The 24,097-nt window shown below is 41.5% G+C and overlaps 1 protein-coding gene across 1 annotated transcript in view; it reads right to left on the bottom strand.

The window, feature by feature from the left end:
- The window catches only part of cacna1ia (calcium voltage-gated channel subunit alpha1 Ia), a 442,500-nt gene that overhangs the window by 258,333 nt on the left and 160,070 nt on the right, over positions 1-24,097 (bottom strand). The window contains 2 exon segments of the mRNA XM_084676906.1: positions 3,996-4,381; positions 4,627-4,957. Coding sequence (XP_084533032.1) covers positions 3,996-4,381; positions 4,627-4,957 — 717 coding nt within the window.

Here is a 24,097-nt window from a genome sequence, read left to right as displayed (position 1 = left end):
TTAATATTACATGAGTATATGTTATAGTTTATAATATATTAGTAATATATTTATCATCAATATATTATCCCATGTATTTCCATATATAATATATCGGTCAATGTAATGGAAAATAATATATTACAATATATTAAAATGTATTTCAAATCATATATTGGTAAATATATTTTCTTTCCGTAAGGGGATGTTAAAAATAGGTTAGATGAGGGGTAACTTTAAGGAAAACTATGTCAGGTGGAATTAGTGAATAAAAGTAACATGGTCTTGATTTTGAGACCTAGATAAGGTTCCCCAGTGAATGAACGTCATTAGATATATCAAAATGAATGAATGTGGGTTTGAAGATAAATAAACTACATGTTTGCCTAAAAGTAAAGAATAATATCCTTTCTGTTTGTTGGAAGGTCCCCCCAAGGAGGCCAAGGAAGAAACGGAGAGCACATGTTGTTTGAATGAAATCAATATTGTCACTAAAAGATGTTTTAGGTTAAATAAAATTAAAAGGAGATTGAAATGTGTTTAAATGGTTTTGTTTCTCTGTCACTCTTGATCCAACTGTGCCAACTGAGGGGGACTGATATACATTGCACACATACTGATAAATTGAGCAACCAGTCCAAGCCATAAGGATGAGATCATCAAACTGGAGTGATCAGATCGGACACCAAGATATATAAAGAAGTTACCTACTTGAGGTGACTAGGTAGGCCCCCTGAGAAAAAGGTATGATGAAAGGAACGTGCTAATCCTCTAGCATATGAACATAAAGCATCTCCCCCACCACAGAACGTGATACAGTAGGGAGACTGAAACAATCACCATGTAAGGAGATCCAAGGTGAGAGTTCTAGATAATCATGTGATCTCTGTTTGAACCTAGATCACCATGCCCGGGCATGGAGGTCTGCAGGTACCAACTGAACCATGCCATTCTACGCCCGAGCCAAGAAGAGTCTGCGAGTCGTGCCAGCCAAAGCCAGATCCACTGCTGACCAGGTGCTCAAGCACAAATATCCCCTGCTGAGGGAGCGAATCTCCGCCCAGAGCCAGAAATTGAGAAAAAGGACCCGCGATATGGCCCTTTCTTGGCCGCAGGGGGGATCCTTCGATAGGGACCTCTGCGGTGACATGAAGTTCCTCATCGTGAATCGCACCGGCAAGGGCCGGGCGGCTAAACGATTAAGGCAGAAGGAGGAGGAGCTGAGAATCTTGGAAGGGAGGGGCCAGTCAGCCACTGCCAAAGAGAGCCAAAAGAAGGGCCGTGAACTGGCTCCCACAGCCCCCTAAGACATTCCCCACCTCCACGCCCGGGCAGAGGCCCACACCTTACAAGCCTCAAATGGTGCTCCGGACCAAAAAAACAAAGACTTAAGTTCTGTGGCAAGGCCAGAGCAATTGCCAGCTCTGGCCGAGGTCAAGACTTATCCAGTGACTCTGATTCAGATCCCAGTTCTGGGGGGGTGTGGTAGAATTTTTGGTCATATGCATAGATGTATGTGTATGAAATCTATAAGTTTCTATGTTCATTGGTAAAAGACAGGAAGGGAAGATAATTAAGTTGAGTTCAAAGGAATATGGGGTGCTGATGGCTCTGTGGCATTTTACTCTTGAGTATGGGGAAAGCATCTTGTATTGTTTTAAGGTATTTATGACCCTGGGGAGAAGTAGTTGAAGGGGTCAATGAGGCAGTTGCTCTGAACTTTGGCTAGAAGGACTGTGTCCTGTTTCATTGTTTGTGTTAGTTAGAAGTATTGTTTGAAGATGACCACACAAAGGACAGTTGACCATTTGGCTGGCCAACTCCTAGGGCTTTATTATCTACTGGTTTGGGGTGAGATGTCACATCAAAGAACCGTGAGACAATTGGTATGGAGATGTATTGTTTCAAACTATCACTGAGTTGAGTTAGCCAATCACAGAGTTTGCTACATTGATTGACTGACCTTATAGAATGCCATTTGATCGAAAGTGTATATAAGGCAGTGCATGTGTGATAGTTCTTCACCACTCTCTCGAACGACCTGTAGGTTACATCTGCATGTCTTTCGCTATGACAGGTCCGGAGTACTCTGTTCATTCTTAAGTTTGTGCAAACTAAATATGATATTGAAACCGCCATTTTGACTATGTTCAAATCTACACAGTGCCGTTAGAATTTTCTATGACAAGGGGGCAAGGGCGAGATGGAGCCTATCCTCATGTCAGAGCTGTGCTCCGAGAAGCCTGCTGAATACTCTAGTGTATCAGTGTACTGACCACTGAAGACCAGTTAAGGAAGCAATTCTGTGTATTCTATATCTGTACTGTCCAACTCATGTATTTAAGCATGGCTGAGAGACAGAGTTTCACTCATGCCATCAGTTTGTCTTGAACTGATTGTTTGATCCGGGTACTCGACTAATGAACCAAAGAATCAAACTCCTTTCCGTTGTCGTGAATCCTTCGCCCTGCCTTCTTCAGATAACCTCCCTATCACCAGCGATGTATACGAACTGTTGGATCCCCGTACAACACCATGCCCGGGGCTATTTCTGTAATCTCGGTCATGAGGTTACCACAAAATAGCTATGGTGAGGTGCAAGGCACGCAAAGAGTTAACATTTTAGAGACTATAGGTAACAACATGGCCGAGTTGGGAAAATGGGCAGCCAGGGCCACCCTCTCTGCTGTCATGATGACAGGTGTAGAATTGACTGCTGAGTTTACTCTGCTGAGGGTTGTGAACCAGCAAACATAGTTGTGGGACAGTTATGGGTCAAAGGGGGGTGGTCCAAGGACCTAAAACGTTTGGAGAACTTATGAAGGATTAATTGTTGATTTATGGTCTCTTATAATCTTCTGTGCGCATGGCTTGGCCTGTGCGCAAGGGGGGAGGTATATTATAAGAGGAAAGTAAACAGAAATAGGATTTAAATATAAAAAATAGATTTAAACAATAATAAGTCGAAAGAAGACACTATTGGGGAAAGAAATAACCAATGACTGTTTGTTCCAAGCGTTTAAAAAATCCCAGATGTATACGTTGATAGGAGGACCAAGGTAAAGCAAACAACTGCCTGAGGACTAGTGACTAGTCCCCTTTCAAGGTCAACGAATGACTCACTTGAGCTAGTGCCCGGAGGAACTACCAGGCCAGCTGAGTGAACGGAGACTCAACTTCTGAGTTCTTGGCCATCAACTTCCCTACAGCTTGACCCTTCCCTTACCATGTTGTGGCTGGAGGAGGTGGAGGTTAGTGAGAACCAGGGCATTGTAATGGAAGATGGAGTGCACAGCAATGTTTTTATGAACCAAAGTAATTTCTAATGCCAATCAGTGAAAGTAATTTCCTGTAACTTTAAACCTGACAGTGGACGTGTGAAAGTTGTTACCGGATGTTTAAAGTTTGAGCTAACCTCTGACTGGCCCAGCTGTTTAAAACAAGCCTAACATCTTAGGCATAGTAAGTGATGCAATAAGAAGCCAAAGGGATCCCTGAAGAAGTTAGGGCCAGAAATTGTTTAATCCATTCTTCCAGGGATCATCATGGACAAAGAACGCTGAATGGGTTAACTGCCTCTACTTCGGTCAGTAGAGGGCTATGAACTACACACATAATGCCCTACTGGCACTCAGTGAGTATGCTGCATTTATGTACCTGATCACACTGCCCCACAAGTTTCACACTGACCATGACCAAACTGAAGTCATTCGGACAGGATGCCAGCCATAGGGAAGGATTGTTTCTTCCTGGCTGGAGAAGAAGTGGGGAAAATTGGGATTTCAGTTTGCCAAAAATGGGGGTAGCTTTGTTGATCTGTTTAGATATACGGATAGGGAAAATGCTGTTCAAGTTATTGCATTCCTATAGTCCGATCCCCGCTGGTCTAACAACGCCCCTCCACCTTGTAGCTGGCCCCTCCACCTAGCTGTGATTCACAACATGGAGTACTTGTCCCACTGTTGGACATGGTTAATACAACATTGCAACTTGATTGTGGAGAGGTTTTTCTCTACCTGGTTGTGGTGTTCAATGCCCATGCTGATGGTGTTGATAAGGATAGCAATCATTATCCCCCTGTTGAAGTATTTGCTCTCCACAATCCCCCACAGCTTCCTCCTCATCTCGTCCCAGGTGTCTTTGCAACGCCCAAAACATGTCATTTTCTTCTTCTCCTCCTCCCTCCAAACCTTCCGATGATTCTCCTCCCTGTCTGTCTCCTCCACAGCTTCCTCCTCTTCTCCATTGGCTGAGTCGTCCATAGCTCCCACCTCTTCCCTGAGTGACAGGATGGCAGCACACTGGGGGCAGTCCTCAGGGTTTTGGTTGACAGTCAAGGCTAGGGAGTTGGCCAGGGGTCGGGAGGGGTGCTCTGGCTTGTTCTGGTGAGGACAGTGAGAATCTGGGCAGGGAAGGAAGAAATAAATATTAGTGAGAAGACATATGAATGATATTTCACAAAGCACTCCATTTGGTTTGAACTTGTAGGAAAACCGCCAGTTCCAGGGGAAAGAAGGCTTTGCCGCTGAAGTCGTATTTACCCCCCAAATTCAAAATACCTCACACTAATAATCTGCTTATAGAAACCCTTCCCCCTAGACCCTCCCCCTAGCCCCTACCCCCTCCTTCCGCCTCTCCCCCACTCACGTTGTGACTGCATCGACTGATGCCTGTTGCTGTTGGCTTTCCCTCCTCCTCCTCCTTTCCTGTTGGCCCTGCCTCCCCCTGCGGGCGGGGGCCTCCCCCTCAGGGAGTGGTAAAAGGCGGCGGAGCGGCGTTTGGCCTTTCGTAGGACGTGGCACACCAGCTGGAAGAGCTCCTCGTAGCAATCTCCTGGCTCGGCCAGGCTAGCCAGCGTGGAAGAGGAAAGGCACTGGGCCCGCTGCTCTTGCATCAGCTGGTGCTCTCGCTGCTTGGTCTCCGAGAACTGGGTGGCGATGACCACCAAGCACAGGTTGATCATGAAGAATGAGCCGATCTGAGAAAGAAAGAACGGTGGGAAATGCGTGGACAAACATGAGTAAACACTTGAGAATGGCTAGTGGGCATTGGACACTAAGCAACATGAGGGGGACAGGTTGATCTTGATAAAGGAGGCGAAGCAGACATGAAGACAGAAGCAGCACCCTAATACTCAGGCTCCCATACTATTTAGTATGGCACAGAAACATTGAATACGTCCAAAATACATAGCACTTCTACTAAAGTTTGTCAAAAATGTCAAGAACAAGGATGTCCTACTTTTGTGGCATTTGGTAGCATTGTGCAGCATGCAAGCTGGCATGCTTTTCTGGCAATTCTGACTCTATACCTTTTGTGGAGCTGAAGATACAATACAATAGTGTACTGATAAAGGTACGCCGATAGATGAAGGCCCTATTTAGGGTACTCCATTTTCCAAAAAATCTGACACATGGGAGCGCCCTCGTCTACGTGGAACGGGATCTCCGAGGGCTCTCCGAGGGCTTTCCGAGCTTGACGTGTACCTCCTGAATTTTCTAACTATCCGTCGTAATTTCGGATAGTTACGGCTGTGATTGGTCAGTATTAAGAACCACTTGCATCAGGGGCGGGTTGCCGTGATCAACAGGATGAACAGAATCCTTTGACTGCCATTGCTGTGAGTTTTTACAATTCATATTTCAGCTAAACAATACATGTAAATCAGCATCTGAATTAAAATGTGACGAGAAATGGGCAGTGTGGTTGCTGAAAATGTGGGTATTTTATTGATGAAACGGCTAATTTGTAAATTTGGTCCGACTTCTCGATAACCTAGGTAAATAAACACTCGACAACGAGTTTCTCTAAGGTTGTTTTTGACAAAAAAACATTGCGCCATCACTCTTCTGGCGGTGAATTGTTTTCAGCACCCACAGCCTACGGAGAAGCATAAACAAACTATCCATCCGTATCCGTCTGCCCATCCGTAAACATTATATATATATAATGTATATAACAATACACACAATGTAAGGACAGCAGGAGAGGGGAGGAGTATCTTTGTACAGTAATGTACCGTATTTTTCGTTATTTACCCGTCCTGGAATATATGCTGCACTAGAGGAAACATTGATACTGTAGTGAGGTAAGCAAGACCACACGGAGCCAACATCTTGCCACACCTGAAGAGTGATTCAATCACATCAGACAAACCTAATCAGCCCTTGTGACACCCTCAGTATGCTGATTACCCACCAAACGCCGATGCAAAGGAACCATAGAATTGGGGGGGAGGACCTCCCCAATCTCAGCCCTCCTGCTAGCTTGCAAGCTTCAAAGGGCGTGCTTGAGACGACACGTCTCCAGCAACCATTTGCATCCGTTTTGGCGGCATTTGAACAAAGAACATACCTTAATCAGAACTTTTGAGGAAAGTTCTTCAGACTTCACCTTTACCACGAGAGTACAAGGTGGAGAATTATGAGAGGGATATTTGTGTCATGTTTGTTACTTTGTTTTAATGTTGTGTTCACTGAAATCTTGATTCTAGTAACTACTCCTTCTTCCTGAAAGATAACCATGTCATTCTTGGTATCTACACAAAGCTCTCTTAATAAAACAATCATTCAACTATATTTTGTAACTGTACCAAGATGTCCAGAACAATATTTGAATGATCTTTTGAACCAGCCAGAGACCAGATCACACCTTTGGTAGGTGTGAAGGAAGGAGGGGGGAGTTGACAACCCAGCTTCCCCCAATCAACGTCTGACCCCAGACAGGTCCTCCCTCGAACTCTGAACTGTATAAATATCTGAGATGACCATCAATCTCGGACTCCAGCGAAACCAACCATGGCATGAACGCCATTGGGATTGGCGTTCCAAAGGACGTCTCCAAGCTTCTCCTGAGATTCAACTTTATAGTGATCGCGACACTATCTGGACGTTTCAACAGAAGAACCAAAAACGCAATTATCATTGCGACTTGACTGAGATCCCCCAGACTCAGCCACATGACCCGGCAGCGCAGCCGCGCTTTCACCTCCGATTCTTCAAATGAACCTTTGGCGCAAACCGCCCTCAACCTCATTGATCAACCCCTGATCAAACGTAACTATGGCTAACGCTCTTTCCTCCCAGACATGACATTGGCGTGAGCTCTGTTTATGATTTGTAAGGATGTAATCATTGACTTACCATTTCTGTATTTCTTTAAGTTAGTCCATTTCATTCTGTTCGTTGAAACCAATAACTAATATTAAATCCATAATCTAACTTGTTCATAAGATCCGTTTACCTTACTTGAATAAATTCATTGTAAAGATATTTTGACGTGCGTGTTCACTGATGTTACGATTGGCTCTACACTTAGAACGAATTCATTCCTAAAGATGAGACTGAATATTACATGTTAAATATAGGATTCCCTAATGTCCTAAACCAATATTAGGGTGGTGCCCTGAACTTTATGATAAATTAAGTATTTCTATTTTAACACGACGAGACCCCGCTACAATACCAAGCAATGCACGAATATAGGCGATCTTACAGCATGCCGTAGCCTAACACACTTTGGTTGTGGATAGTATGTCCACGCGTGGCAAAATCCATTGCTATGTCTACAAAATTATTTTATTTATAGTATAAGTTTAGCTATTGTCGTAGGCTAAAACTCTGTATTGAGGTACAAGTCTGTAACAGGTCAGCTCAGGACACTGACCTCACATAAGGGACTAACTGTAGACCAACCGTAGCAAAGTAGGGAGGAGTCAGCTAGGTGTTGTCGAACAGATCAACAACCACAGGGCGTTTCCTTCTATGGGCCTGTCCTGTTGTCCAATAAAGCAATCAGTAGAATGCTCTGTTCCCTCTGATACTTCCACAGGTCAGGTTGACAAGAGAAAGCAGCTGGTGCGGGAAGGGGGGAATTTTGCCCTTTAAAGTGAGTCAACAGTATTGTGAAATAGGCCCCATCTGTTTATCAGGGTTCCAGGCCGATTGCCAATATATAAAATGTCTGGTGCAGCAAGAGAAAGGCGGTCTCTGGAGCTGAGACCGCCTAACGAATGTATTCCAATCCTGGCACAATAAAGCAAACCTGTCATAATCGACTTCAACTAAGAGATACTTCCTGTCAGATCATCTCACCTTGGACAAAAGAGAAAGCAAACTTGAGTCCACCACACTATCTTCTTTGAATCCTGCTGAGGATAGCCTACCGAAATTGAATTAGGCAATGTCGTTAGCGATGCTAGCTAACGTTGGTTTGATGGCTGTATAAACATTTCACTGGGTCTTGCAGCTGTTTGATTTAATGAAATTATTATGAAATGTTATGTTCTACTAGCCATTTGCTTACTTCAAGTCACTGTATTTCCAAGCCCTGATAGTGTAACTGAGACGACACAGTAAATAATTCCTCTTTCAAGTAATAAGCGTTAAGTGTTGAGCATTAAATTAGCTGCACGGTCTGTAGAGATCTTGGGACAAAGCCACTTTTTTAATCTAAAACCGGGCTATACGCCGCTTCGAAATATAAGCTGTACAACCACAAGAAAACTGTAAAATCAGGTTACAAGCCGTGGTTTTATTTCAGAAAAATACTTTAGGGGCGGTTTGTTTTTCACTGTGAGAAGCTAGCCCTGAGTCTTTTGTTTTACCTGTAACCCATACATGCAAAAGGTCTCAGAAGCCTGGCCATTGTACCTGCTTGAGTCTTATTGGAGTAGACAGAGGAAGCCAACAGATGACTAAAAGCTTGAGGCCGAATCCCAATACTCCCGCTTACCCCTTCCCCTTAGTTTTGCGCGTTCCTGTGAGAGCTAGTGGTGTCCCAATAATCTTTTTAAGGTAGGGGTAGGGCTAAGACTAAAACCAAGTAAGATCAGGAGCTTACTTGAAACCAAGGGCTATGTGAATACTGCGCGACCGGCAACAATGGCGGCCAGATCATCCAGAGAGTCTGGTAAAGGTAATATTTTCAGCTATTTTTTTTGTTATTCAGTCCTGAACATATATATTTGCAACCATTTTCCTAATTGAAATGTTTCTATGTTGGGGGTCAGATGGCTGAGCGATTAGGGAGTCAGGCTATTAATCAGGAGGTTGTTGGTTTGATTCCCGGCCGTGCCAAATAACGTTGTGTCCTTAGGCAAGGCAATTCACCCTATTTGCCTCGGGTAGAATGTCCCTGTACTTACTGTAAGTTGCTCTGGATAAGGGTGTCTGCTAAATGACTAAATGTTTCAAAAAATCGCTAGTTTGGTACGCTAATGTTACAGTGCTGAATTGCACAACAGTCCCGCATTTCTTTGACTAGCATGTCTACAGTTTTAAGTAAACTCCATTAGCAGCTAATTTTGTTTAAAATCAGTGCATAACAACTTGCTTTGGAGATATTGATTAGTGCTAGATGACGTACCTGTAACCAAGTGGCGTCCCAAGTCTTAGGGATATGTAGCCCTTACCCCTCAGTTGAGGGCCAAGGGCTAGGGGTAAACTAAGCGCTAGGGGTAAGGGGGAGTATTGGGATTCGGGCTAAAGCTTAATTCTCACTTTCTCTGTCTCTGTATTTCTGTCCCCCTCTCTTTCTCTCTCTCTCTGTCTTACATTACATTTACATGTATTCATTTAGTAGACGCTTTTATCCAAAGCGACTTCCAAGAGAGAGCTTTACAAAGTGCATAGGTCACTGATAATAACAACAAGATAGCCCCAAAACATTGTGGGTAGCCAAAACAAGAAGCACACATTGTGAACAACCAAAACAGAAGTGCCAAAGGGAAGAACCATAAGAGCATGTAGTTAACAAGTTACAATTTAAACAACATTAATCTCTTTGGCCGGGCGGATGAGAAGTTCTGTTTTGGCAAGGTTCAGCTGGAGATGGTGCTCGGTCATCCAGGCGGAGATGTCTGCGAGGCAGGCTTCAATCCTAGCTGAGATCCCCGGATCGGTCGGGGGGAACGACAGGTACAGCTGCGTGTCGTCAGCGTAGCAGTGGTAGGAAAAGCCATGGGAGGTGATGATTGGTCCAAGTGAGGTGGTGTACAGAGAGAAGAGGAGGGGTCCTAGGACAGAGCCCTGTGGGACACCAGTGGAGAGCTGGTGAGGGTCTGACAGTTTGCCTCCCCAGGAGGCCTGGTAGGATCTTCCTGACAGGTAGGATGAGATCCACTGGAGTGCAGTGCCAGTGATGCCCATCTCAGAAAGTCTGTAGAGCAGGATCTGGTGGTTAACCGTATCAAATGCAGAAAGGTCCAGCAGAATGATGACAGATGACCTCAAAGCCACTCTGGCAGACTGGAGGGCAGTGGTGACTGAAAGGAGGGCAGTCTCTGTGGAGTGGCCGGTCTTGAAGCCCGATTACTTCTCTCTTCTTTCCCTCTCTCACACGTAAAATTTGATCTCTTTTTAAATCTCTGTAAGTCAATCACTGTTGTTTCCATCTCTTTTTCAGTCTGTCTTTCTCTCTGCACGACGGGCATCTCCCGTATTAGCTCCTCCCTCTAGACCTGCACTGCAAACATTTTACATCTAACTAGCATGATAATGTTGTTTTGGGATTTTAAATGTAGTGGTTAATGGCTTACCTAGTGAGTTAATATAAGTAAATGTCACGTTAGCCAGACGTACTTGTTTTAATCTACCAGGATTACAAACAATTAGAGAGCTCATAGCTCATATTGTCATTGTTAGTTTTATTAGGGTTCCTCCGGTAGAAGAACCCTATTGTTATTGGAGGTATTATTAGGGTTCCTCCGATAGGAGGGAACACTATTGTTATTGGGGTGTGCTTGCCTTCGGCAAACCATTGTTATCTCACATATATATTTATTTATTTATTATTTTTGCCCCCCTAAGGATCAGTCAATATTTGGACTACATAGACAACGCCTGTGTCAAAATGTTTGTCTTGGTCTCAATTGCGTTGCTTGTATTGGGATTTACGTTCCGTTGCACAGTTTAGGAGGTGTGAAAGAAATTTTAGTCATATGTATAATAAATGTGTTTTAAGAGAAGTTTACAGTATGTTAAGCTTGATACAATGGCTGTGGAAAACTCATTTGGTAGAGATGCCACCTGTAGTTTTATACACCTAACTAGGAGACGTGAAGTCTAAGAGACGGGAAGTCTGGGTGACCTGAGAGTTCTTGTCACCTGGGGGAAAGAGACAGTTGGTCTAAGGACAATGTGGGTTTGGTTGTATTGTTCTTGTCACCTGTGGTGAGATAGATAAATGGATCAAGCTGCCTTGACTCTTCCTGTTTCATAGGTGATGTTAATTAAGTTCTTGTTTGAAGATGGTCACACAAAGGACAGTTGACCATTTGACTGGTCAAACTCCCATGGTTGTATTATCTATTGGTTTGGGGAGATTTGCCACACAAAGAACAGTGAGACATTTGATGTAAATGTATTGTTTAATGTATTGAGCCAATCACAGAGTTGGCTACATTGATTGATTGACTTTATAGAATGCTATTGATCTCAAGTTTATATAAGTCTGTGCATGTGTGATAGTCTCTATCACTCCTACGAACGATCTGTGTGGATAGCACCTCCTTTGTTGAGACTGATCAGCAAAGCTTTGTTTAATCATATGTAATTTTATAGTCTGAATAAATTGTATTGAAACTGCCATCTTCGACTTTTCATATTTACACAGACCAGCTTCAATTTTCTACCACAGGAGGTTTCAATGTTTTTGTGGGGACAAAGTGCTTTTTGTCGACGAAGGGTAAACTGTGCTAGCTACGTCACCACGTCAACACACGTTAGCAACGACGCATGCATACAACGTGATAGAGACTTTCTAGCTCGCAAATTGGAGCTTGGATTACGAGTGAAAAATACCATCACAACCCTTTGGCTTTGTAGAGAAAGCAATTTAGAGTGGAACTGCAATCTCGGATTTATGATTTAGGTCGTGACAGTCTTTTTGAGCGATTGAGCTATTTGAGCGAGTGCAGGTCGCCCGTGAGACGTCCTAGTCTTTTAGGCGGCAGCCATGCTAGAAAGCGTCATATAGTATCATATAGTTCAATTTTACACGAAAAAACAGAAAGAGGGAAATGTTATGACGATGTGACTATTGCGAAAACAGCCAGGTGGTGAGATTTTAATATAGGTTGCTGTAAAAACGTTGATTTGTTTGCTACGTGAGAGCCTGTCAGCCTCCATTGACGATTGCGGCAGCAACAACAGTGTTGTCAACAGTGTTGAAACTCAGTCAACTGTCGATCTGCGTCTGGTGAGTATTTTCTTAATTTCATACCAGGGTCAATTCTACATCCAAATGGACAGCAGTGTTTTAAAGATATGGGCGTGATAGGGGCGTGTCAGACAGATTAATTCAGAGCTGTAGTTCTCTTAAATCACTATTGTAGTTTGTATAATGTCATGGCAAATGTGCAGACAAAATACAACTTTTACACACATTAAGCAAAAATCCGATACGCTTTCTAGATCTGACATGATCTTATCTACAAAAAAGATACATCAGACATAAACGTTGACATGTGTACCCTTTTATTATATTACTCGAAATCTCTGCAAAAAAAAAGTGGCTGCCAGCCAGCATTTCAACGTTGGATGTCAATCGTGTGCCTGGTGAGCTAGCTAGACTATGCTGCTAGCACAGAAGAAAGTTACGTAACGATACGTAGCGACAATACTGAATTAAAGTACAAAATACACACCATTGACGCCGACAACCTCAGCAACCCTGCGCCAGGCATAATTTTTGTTATGTTTAAGTTGTTTAACATAGACCTATCATACAATACTGGGTATGAAGACACATACGATGAGTTGCTCTTCCATCTTGAAATTGTTAAACCTAGAAATGTTTACCATTACCAACAGTTGCTAGGTTACAAGAAACCAACCCGATTGGCCAACGCCAGAGTTTTCACGCTCCTCATTTACATAAAGTTGAGAAAATCCAACTTTCAACGCCCCGCTCGCCTTCCCACAATGCCCTATGCGAGCGTCGACACTCCGCTCACCTTCCCACAATGCCCTACGCGAGCATCAACGCTTGGTTTAATTGAAAATGAATTGGAAGCCGACACCCCGCTTTGCCCGCCCCGCTGCAGTGTGGACGCACCGTTACAGTAGCTTGTTTCAAAGGGGGTTCCTTGTTTCAAAGGGTGTTATTAATGAATTATGCAATATGAGTAGGCTAAATGCTTGAAATATCACTAGAAGGGAAAACGGACCCACCTGCAACTGAAGCAAGCAAGCACACCCTACAATTTCCCCAGAAATTGTACCCTCTCTAGTTGAAATTGTATTTGGTCTTCATCATTGCCTACAAATAGAAATCTAATGAGTGTTTTTATTGGCTATTTTTCCAACTTCCTACAATTTAGCCTACATGATTCACCATGTACCGTCCTGTAACTGGTGTTTCAGCAAATCTATTTCAAGATTGTAGGGGGTCAATATTGGCCAAACAACTTAAACTAATTCCCCTATGGTTTGAAGGAAGATGGGAAACTGAACAGTGTATTAACATTAACCAAATAATGTCAATACCAATGGAATTACAGTTATTTTACTCAATGGGTTAAATCAGAGCAGGAATGGTCCAATTAAGGTTAAATAATATAATCATATTGCAAATGAATGAAATCAATGAAGGTTAACTCTTCCTACTCTACCATGATTATTGTAAACCGGAGATAGAAAGCAAGAGGTGAGGAAGGAGTAGGACAACCCAGAGATGAGAAGGTCTCAGGAGATCAAGAATCCACAGAACAATGCTTCACAATTCCTTTTATAACCAAAAACAACTACAATCACACCACAATCTTGACCCTTACTTATCAACATGACTAGCAATGCTACAGTAAGTTACACAATGATGTGTGAGAGCCATCAAATTGAGACTCCCTCCAGTAACTCCATATTTTACCATATGAGAGGTCCACGGAAGATGCCATCGACGTAGCCCTCCACACCACACTGAGCCACCTGGAACTCCGTGGAACCTATATAAGAATGCCCTTTATTGACTACAGCTCAGCTTTTAACACTATCATCCCTGACATACTAGTCAGCAAACTAACTGCACTTGGCCTCTCCCCCTCCATCTGCACCTGGATAAAGGACTTCCTCTCAAACCGCCCACAAACTGTAAAACTCGGCCCTCACCTTTCCTCCACCATCACTCTAAGCACTGGCTCTCCACAAGGCTGTGTGCTGAGCCCACTACTGTAATACTTGTACACCCATGACTGTACTCCAACCCATTGTCAGAAATATTAATCTATCAAGCATTGCACAGTCAGTCGATGAACAAGTTTAAGAAAGCTTTATTGCTTCCGGCCGGCCCACAAGGAAACAAAAACATCACACGCCATTGTGCTACAAAGTTTGTCCGCTAGCATGTTGTGCTAGCTAGCTATTTAAGCAGAACTGCTCTTTACAGTCATTGGTTAAGACAAAGGCATGCAAATGTTCCATTGCTCTTCTTCATTGGCTCCTTGCATAGACCTGGCGCAGGCGTGTGTGCGTGCGTGTTTGAGTGTGTGTTCCTTTTGACCCCTGTAAGGTTGTCCACATGATTCACCCAACACAGATAAGGCCAGACATCTTTTATGGCCTCTCCAGTAAGAGAGAGTGGTCAGCCCAGGTCACCTTGTTTACATATGCCTAGTGTTCCCCAAAGTTCAGATTTGGGGGTAGGCCTCTCTCTACACACAAGGAATGCTGAACACAGAATCATTCTTATACAGGATAAATGTGTTACATCTTCAATTTTCCCAACATATCCCTCCTGTTTATCCTGAATAAAATGTGTTTTCCAAAGTCACGCCTATACACAGTCAATAAAATACAAATACATAAAATCAAAATAATTCATAAAAATCAAAAATGTGTAATTCAATAAGACTACACAGCATTATAGTCTAGTAGTGTGAATGCTTGGACATGACGGAAGCCCATGGTATTGGGTAAAACCCGTCATCACGCAGCAGAATGGTCATTTGACGTCTGATGAGTTGGACCTCATCTCAGATCTCCTTAACCACACAAAATCTATTTGAAACAAAGATTGCAACAAAGAAATCAATACAGAAATTATCAGGATATAAGAGCATGCCTACTTGTTGTCAATATGGTCATCTCTAAAACCATCAAACATTCAGTACACAGTCAGTCAGGTTTTTCTAAGACAGGCCCTGATTGTGCTCTTCCTCTCCAGGTTAGGTGATAAGCATTTCTCTACAGGTCTGGGAGTCATAAACCTCACTTACCCAAACAAAAACCTGTTTAACCCTTAAGTCACCCCAGATTTTGTCTCCAAATGTACTCCCCCAGTCAACCTTATCTCCATTTTATAGATGGCAAAAGCTTCTCCCCCTCCCCCGAAGGTGATCTCCTACAGAGCAGTCAGGACTTACGATCAACAGACATTTCTTTCCAGCCTGCTGCTAACTCTTTTACAACCTTTGCATGATAAGACACATCACTTTGGCACAAATCCTGAAATCTCATTACATGTTGTCAATTTCAGTTTCTTTTCAAATTAATATAAATTTTCTGTAGTTGAACCAAGTTTCTCAAAAACTAAACATGAAGCTTTAATGCAATTCCCAGGTAATACTTCATCAAGTCACAAATGAAACAGCATTGTTATCACCTCTTCCGACAGACTATAACTGTTCTCAAAACATTCAAACTTCTGCCCTGGAACATAACAAATCAACTGGAACGTATTTACGTAACTGGTAGGACGTATCATGATAGAAGTGTTTGTACCAAAATGTCATTCCACAGGAAGGTTTCTAAACTATCTCAAGCTTAAAACTTCACTTCTGAATCTATTTAACATTTGCATTGTTATCAATGAAACAGGTACATCTTTACTTCTCCTTGTTTCTCAATGTCCAATTTGCTGAAACGGATGCCATGATTGTGTGCATGATGATTGTGTAATCTTCTCTTATAAAATGTAGTGTAGTTGATCAAAACGGCAACCTCAACGCACTGTACTATAGGCACAGCGCAGAGTTTTCCTAGAACTAGTCCAAATTCCTGAAGAGGTGGATCAAAAACAAGCTAATTAGCACAAACCATCATAACCACAATTTATCAGACTTAATGAGTCTTCCCAAATTATTTCAGAACAAAGGTTATAATAACCCTCCTTATGCACTAATACCATTCAATAATACAATCTCATCATAGACTAACTGTTTATCCCAACCATTGTGTCATGCTCTTGACAAAACATCCAAATAAAACGTAAAGCCAAACTACATAAAAACTCAAAATAAAAGTATATTTTAGTTATTTTCTCTTTCTCATTTGTAACCAAATTGCATCCAATACCTTTATCAAAACTCTTAAAAACCCCTCGATTTTACTATTTTGACTTAAAATGTTTTCCCATTCCCTTTACAGAACATCAAAGTGTTTAAACCAATCATCTCTTCACAACCACAAAACATTCTCTTGTTTCATTTCATAACCTACCATGATCCTCTTAGACCAATCTTTTATGTAACTTTCTTTTTTTTACTTAAATTTCCTTTCGTCAAACCAAAATAAAACATTTGTGTTAAAACACAGATTCAAAATAACCCAACAAGAAAAGTGCCATCAATTGATTCTATGTCAATGGATATTTGTGGTGCACGTGGTTATTAAAATCAGATGTAGATAATTAAGTTACAATTCCAAATGAACTCAAATCCTTAAACAAAACACATTCCTTCGCCAAATAAAAACAGCCTTCCTGTCTAAACACAAACTTCCCATAAGTTCCCATAACACACAAGGTTGCCATTATTGACTAAATCTCACCGTTTGATTTCAAAATTAGCCTTCCACTAATTCTCTGAGCAATGTTCGGACAGTTAACTGCTCCCAGACGTAAGTCACTCATGCCAGTATTACGCTCCGTAATCACGTCAACCAAACAATGCCCTTAAGACAAAAGAAAATATAAATTCTCCCTTTTTCTGTTTTAAACCTTTAAATTCACAATTTAACAAGAGTAACATAAGCCCGTAAAACAAAACCTTATTCTATAACTTCTCAAAAGTCTTATCAAAGCTTATACCATGGTCTGGGTGAATACTTGATTCTGATTGGCTGCAGGGGTGTACATTATAGGGTGATAACGGACACCTACTGCGTCATTGCAGAAAAACTGTCTTCACCGTTCTAAATTATTCCGCTGGCTACACAGGAGCCTGTACAAAATATCTTAAATATGTAACCATAACAACAGTGACGTAGTCAAAGCCTCCATTTACAATAAGTGAAAGACTTTAACAAGCAAACTTGTATTTACAACAATGAGTGACTTCAATATTTATTTTAACCTATTTGAAAAATGTTTCTTTTATTAATGTAGTGTGTCAGTGTCACGTAACCGCTCATCTCACATCCCATTCGCTATTCACATCGCTAGTCAATCTACTTCAGACAGTCTGCGGCTAGTAGCAACTCTACACATGGCCGATTATTTTCTTCTTAAAAATCTTGATTTTATTTGGGGACAATAACATGGCTTGATAGCTGGCTAGTCTTGTTGTTAAACATACTGTCAAATTATAATCACTGATTGGAGAAAATGTCAACTATGATGCGATCATCTCACATCCATTTGCTATTCAACTCGCTCCACAGGCTGCGGCCATACTGTAGCCCTAGTACTAGTATATGGCCGATATTGTTCGTGAAAATCTTGATATTGATTTTGGGACAGTGACATGGCTGGTTAGCTAGTTAGCTAAATCTTATTGTCAAACATACTGTAAAATTATATTTACTGTTTGTCAACCGTACACAATGTTATTGGCCTTGAATCCAGCATAACGTTAGCTTTTGGGCTAATAGCTCAGCCAAAGGAAAGCCGGTGTTGGTTCTATGAGCTGAGCGGACTATAAATATCAGAGTTAGCTAACGTTAAAAAACGTTAGATTTCTATTGCAAAACGCCTTTAAACATAAATTAATGTTTGTAAAAAAAAAATCGTTGGCAAGTGACCATGGTATAAGCGGGATAATGCCCTTCGAGGTGTCCAATATCATCTGATAACGGACTCCGCTGCGCGTCGGACGGTTCACGCCTCCGCATCGTCCGTTATCAGATGATATTGGACACCTCGTCGGGCATTATCCCTTACATGTAATACAGAATACTCCTTTAAATATTCTTATATTTAACAGCCATTGTGCCCTCGGCATGCGTAATGCACAGACAATTCTTCAAATCTCAATTTTGCGGACCAAAAACCCTAAATGAAAATATTTAATTTTATATTTAGTCGTTTGTATTATGATTTAATGTAACACTCTTGTTACTTTCTCAATTACTCTTAATCTTGAATAACTCAAATCTATCACATTTTTCCAATCAGCGCCCGCTTCAAACTCTAATCAAACAAACAGCACGCTCTGGAACAAAGCAAAAACGTATTTTTCTTTGAACAACACAGATGGTTGGCGTTTACCTTTCTATTCACTTAATTTTGCTCTATAACTCTTCCTAATGTAGGTATTAGAACCAATTTATAAACCATTTCTGCATTCTTATTGAATACCTTCACACATCACAGATATGCCGCTTATAAATACAAGTTCTGGTCGGAAAGCCTTCAAAAACCTCCCTGTTTGGCTAGGAATTACAACAAATGTTGATCACGCATTTGTTAACCACCAAACTTTGAATTTATCCAACAAACACATCCCTCAGCATTAATACTCACATAATTATGCAGAATTACCCTCTGGGATCACCTTTCCTCTGAATTTCTGAAACTCATGTAAAATGTACTCAAACAACCAAAAACCTTGTTAGCAAATATTTCAAAATACTCATCACGTAACATGTTTTAAAAATCACCAAATAAATATCAAATTCGCCTATTTCTCTAAATTTGCGTCTTTTCAATCTCTCAATTTCTCAATTTCTCTGCACATGCGTCATGCGGTTACTCATCTTTGATCTCATATGTCAAGCTGCAATTCCTTTACTAGCCTGTACCCGCCACCATCGCTGTTGATTCTGTCTGTAAACTATGACAAATACCTTTGCCATTTTTGCTGTCTCTCTGGACACTCACGAAACCACAGCCTTGATCTTTACGATCCAAGCGCTGTCTTTCTGCCATTTTTCTCTGACATTATTCAACAGACAGCGGACTGGCAAATTCCTAGAATCATGTCAGCCTTCTTTGAGACTCATTTGAGACAAATTACCACATTCTCCTCACTCTTTAACCCAAAAAATGGAATTCAAACTTCAATTTCACCATTGAACCCAAATTTTGGTTTCCATATTTCTAAGCATTTCACACTTCCACTGTACAACTTTTAAAACAATTAACCATGGTTATATTTACATAGAACCTCGATATTTACAATTCTATCAACTCTTAGTACTATTTTAATAACAACATAAAAATTAGGCCTTAGCAACAATTGCGAATTATTTCCCCTTGTATACACTACAGTCCTTCAGACTGGATCTATTTTACGGGCGCACGGAGATATCTTTTACCTGTAGCCTTCTCACAGGCTGTGGACAGCCTACCCGCTTCACTGGTATTCTACAGAACTTAGTAAAATAGGTTACTAACGCTTCTTTCCGGACTCCGGCACCACATCTTAGCAAGTATGACTCTGTGATTAGTCTTCACTATCTCACAACTGGATCTGAATTAAGCAAACGTAGGTGATAGAACTGCACGTCTAATTGAACTTTAATTTAAAAATCGAGAGTTCAAATTCTGCATTGTACACTGAAAAGTCCTATCTTTTGTTCACACATATATCTGAGTCATGGTCGCCCAGGCCTCAACCTGTTCATTTGGCTAGGATTTAATAACACATGTTTGTAAGGCACGTGTCTACCACCAGACCCAGATCTATCAAAACAAACACATCTCAGCATTAATGACCGCACAAATGCAGAACAATGGGATTCAACCCTTTTCAACATGTGTAAATTACAATTCCCAATTCATCAGTAATAACAATCAGTTATTATATGTCAATTTCAACCAATATACATTTACAGGTCAGGATCCATTTAGAGTTTTAGTGTACAACTTCACAGTGGAGTATTTCATCACTCAGTTTTACTGCAATGGCATTCCCACATAAATCAGCAATAATCTTTCCATTTGGTTAGGTATTTAACTACCACTAAACTCAGATATGTTTCAAATATCTCAGTTCTGGTCGGTCAGGCCGTAACTGATTCTGTTTCCCGGATCTCCCGGCACCATTTTCTTAGCAAAACCTACAGTCTATTTACTTCACCGATCTTTCTGTTCCTAATACATCACAGGTCTCAGTAAATATGACGCCCTACTCGCTGCACTGGGCTTTAACCAGATCTTAGCTGATAGGGACCAGAGTGCACCTTTAACGACTACACTATGGAATTTTTCTCAACATAGGCCTAAAATAAAACAAAGTCGACTATATATATACAATGTATTCTTACCTTGTCCATCAAAAGTTGTGCCTCTTAGCTAGTCCAGAATTCCGTCACCTTTCCACCACCCCCCCCCCCCCCCCAAAAAAAAACTGGCCTCTTTTTAAACAGCCATAGTTGCTGCGAGGTTCCCTACCGTCATGCACGTCTGCACGATTTTAATTCTTGGTTCTTGGGTTCTGGATGGTGGAATGGATGTTGGAATCCGGCAATCGAAGGACCATTGTGTCAGAAATATTAATCTATCAAGCATTGCACAGTCAGTCGATGAACAAGTTTAAGAAAGCTTTATTGCTTGCGGCCGGCCCACAAGGAGACAAAAACATCACACGCCATTGTGCTACAAAGTATGTCTGCTAGCATGTTGTGCTAGCTAGCTATTTAAGCAGAACCACTCTTTACAGTCATTGGTTAAGACAAAGGCATGCAAATGTTCCATTGCTCTTCTTCATTGGCTCCTTGCATAGACCTGGCGCAGGCGTGTGTGCGTGCGTGTTTGAGTGTGTGTTCCTTTTGACCCCTGTAAGCTTGTCCACATGATTCGCCCAACACCGATAAGGCCAAACATCTTTTATGGCCTCTCCAGTAAGAGAGAGTGGTCAGCCCAGGTCACCTTGTTTACATATGCCTAGTGTTCCCCAAAGTTCAGATTTGGGGGTAGGCCTCTCTCTACACACAAGGAATGCTGAACACAGAATCATTCTTATACAGGATAAATGTGTTACATCTTCAATTTTCCCAACACCCATTCCACCAACACCATCATTACATTTGCTGACGACACCACCGTGATCGGGCTCATATCAAAAGATGACGAATCAGCGTACAGGGATGAAGTACAGAAACTGACAGTGTGGTGCTCAGACAACAATCTATCACTGAACACCACAAAAACGAAATAATTAATTCTGGACTACAGAAGGCAAAGTGCAGTTCCGGCCCCACTCTACATCAACGGGGACTGTGTGGAGAAGGTCCACACTTTCGAATTCCTAGGAGCCAATTTATCAGATGACCTCTCATGGTCTGTCAACACCTCAGAGACAGTAAAAAAGGCACAGCACGACTACACTTCCTGAGACTACTCAGGAAAAACAACCTGGAGTGTAAACAGATGGTGGCCTTCTACCGCACCACTATTGAAAGTGTATTAACCTACTGCATCTCGGCATGGTACTCCGGTTGCACTGCAGCAGACAAGAGAGCCCTCCAAAGGGTCATCAACACAGCACAAAAAATCACTGGCTGCTCACTGCCCTCCCTGGAATCCATTGCCCGCTCCTGCTACCTTAGCAGGGCCAGTAACATCTTAAAAGACTCCTCTCACCCAGGCCACCACCTGTTTTCTATCCTGCCCTCAGGCAAACAGTACAGATCCTTTAGAACAAGGACCACGCATCTTAAGAACCGTTTTTTCCCGACAGCCATCAGAACTCTAAATACCGACATGCACTAAACACTAAGCACTTTATTGACTACAAGTCACATACCATCTCAGTCACCTTACACATGTGTATAAACAAAGCTGTATTAATTGATGTATTTATTGAAGTACTTTAGTCTATGCCACTGCACTTTGTTCTACTCTTAATGTATATATATATTTTTTTGGGGGGGCTGTTCCTACTGTTTTTGGATAGTTGTAGTATTGTTATGTTATATGCTGTTGTTGTGTTATATGTTGTCCCTCGTCACACCAACTGGAGAAGCACTCAAAAAAGGCTATTCTATTCTATTCTTGGTCAAATAGAAATTCAGAAAATTATACAATTAATTTTCATATAGGTTATTGTTCCTACTATTAACATCCCCTGTGACCATGCATCCTCCTGTAACTGGTGTTCCAGTAAATCATTTTCAAGATGAACTTTTATTCTTCTACCCTAAATAGGCCTACACCATCTCTTGGTCAGTTTTTGACACTTTCTTCATGAGATGCAGTTTGTACAACTCATTTACTTGTAACTGGGAATACATGAGATTGCATTAAATTTCCCAGTTCTACATGTATAATTCACCTGCCATTAAATGAACATATCACTATATACAGCATCCATGCTCTGTTGTCAGAATGTGCAAATAGTTTTTATATTCATTATTCTCATAATGTCAGTGTAACTGACAATTCCACACAAGCCTGTAAATAAAAGTACATGGAGAGCGAACTAACAGAAGCTACCATACATAATTCTCTGCATCCATTTCTGCGGCAGCAGTCATTAATGTCTCTTTGTCATCTTAATCATCATCATCCTTTTGATGAAAAACATTCTGTTGGGGGAAACTGCTACTACAAGTTGAAATAGGCACCAATTGATATTTAGACTTTGTATCATGTCGAATATGATTAAAACCATGGTGACGTTGAGGCAACAATCACAAGCGTATAGCCTAAGCAAAATATGCAATAGTCCATGTTTGAAGTATGATTTTTATTAGTTATTTAACGCGTTATTAACGGCGCAAACCCAAATTAACGGCGTCAATTATTTTATCGCGCGATTAACGCTCTTTTTGGCCTAGCAAACTTTGTAGTTTTTTTCACATGCTGTTGCAACAACTACCGACGTTAGAAAAACTACAACACCACACCGGACCTAGCTAGACCGGAAACAAAACAACAGGCACGCCAAACACTCGTTTGGCTTGCGAGCTGGCTAAAGAGTAGTAGCAGAGCCCGTTTACGGATATTAGACATTCTCTGGTAGTAGGCTAACGTTACGTTTTGAGTGGATGACGAGCGCGAGATGCCGAAATGGATGCCAATAAGATTCTGAATGGAAAGTTTGCTTTAAAAAAGTTGCCAAATGGTTCTATTGACAAGACCAGTGATCTGTGTGTTTTGTCGTTGTAAACTGAGCTATCATCGCAGCACGTCCAGTCTGAAATACCACTTGATGGCCAAGCACACAGCTGATGCGAATTCTCTGCCCCCTCGTCAAAGCCAGGCGATTGCAATGTTGTTTTCAAAAAAAAAAATATTTGCACAAAGCAATCCGAACCACTTTTCTATGTTGATAAGAGCATTAAAATTTGAAAAAAGATTGGGACAAAAAGAAATCAGGGACATTTAGAATAGATAAAAATGTGCGATTAATTGTGATTAATCAAGAGTTAACTATGACATTAATGCGATTAATCGCGATTAAATATTTTAATCGTTTGACAGCACTAGTTTTTATATTTAATAAAACATTGAACATGATATTTTATTAATGTTCAAGTTATGGACTGGCTATTGCCTTCAAATGCATTGACTTGGCAGCAATTGTCTCCCACGCCACTTGTATACGCTGCTACAGCCTTGTTGCTTTTTTCCGGAATATGTGCTCGACCATAAACACGAAATAAAACTTTTCATCAGCTTTTCTGGAACCAAATTTTCAGAGTTTCCCATTTTAGAGTAACTCAACTCAGAGTTCAGGGGGGTATTTCAGGTAGCGGGTTTAACAAACTGTGAGCCAAATCCTGAACTCTGAGATTTACTTTCAAATGGGAAACTCCGACTTTTTGGTTCCAGAAAAGCTGATTTACATTTGTTCAGTCAACTCGGAGTATGTCCACTCTGAGTTAAGTGCGGGCATGAGAACTATTAAAAGCCAACATCAGTGGAGCTCAGATACTAGGATCCACCATGGCACCCGGTGACAAAAAACATTGTCCTACTTCACCAAACTTCAGATAGAAGTTTTGTTGCGTGTTTATGG

The sequence above is a fragment of the Hypomesus nipponensis genome, chromosome 17 (assembly GCF_054491055.1).
Source record: "Hypomesus nipponensis isolate SF chromosome 17, ASM5449105v1, whole genome shotgun sequence".
Lineage (NCBI taxonomy): Eukaryota > Metazoa > Chordata > Actinopteri > Osmeriformes > Osmeridae > Hypomesus > Hypomesus nipponensis.
Note: the sequence above shows the minus strand (reverse complement) of the source record. Positions and strands in the feature narration are given on the sequence as shown.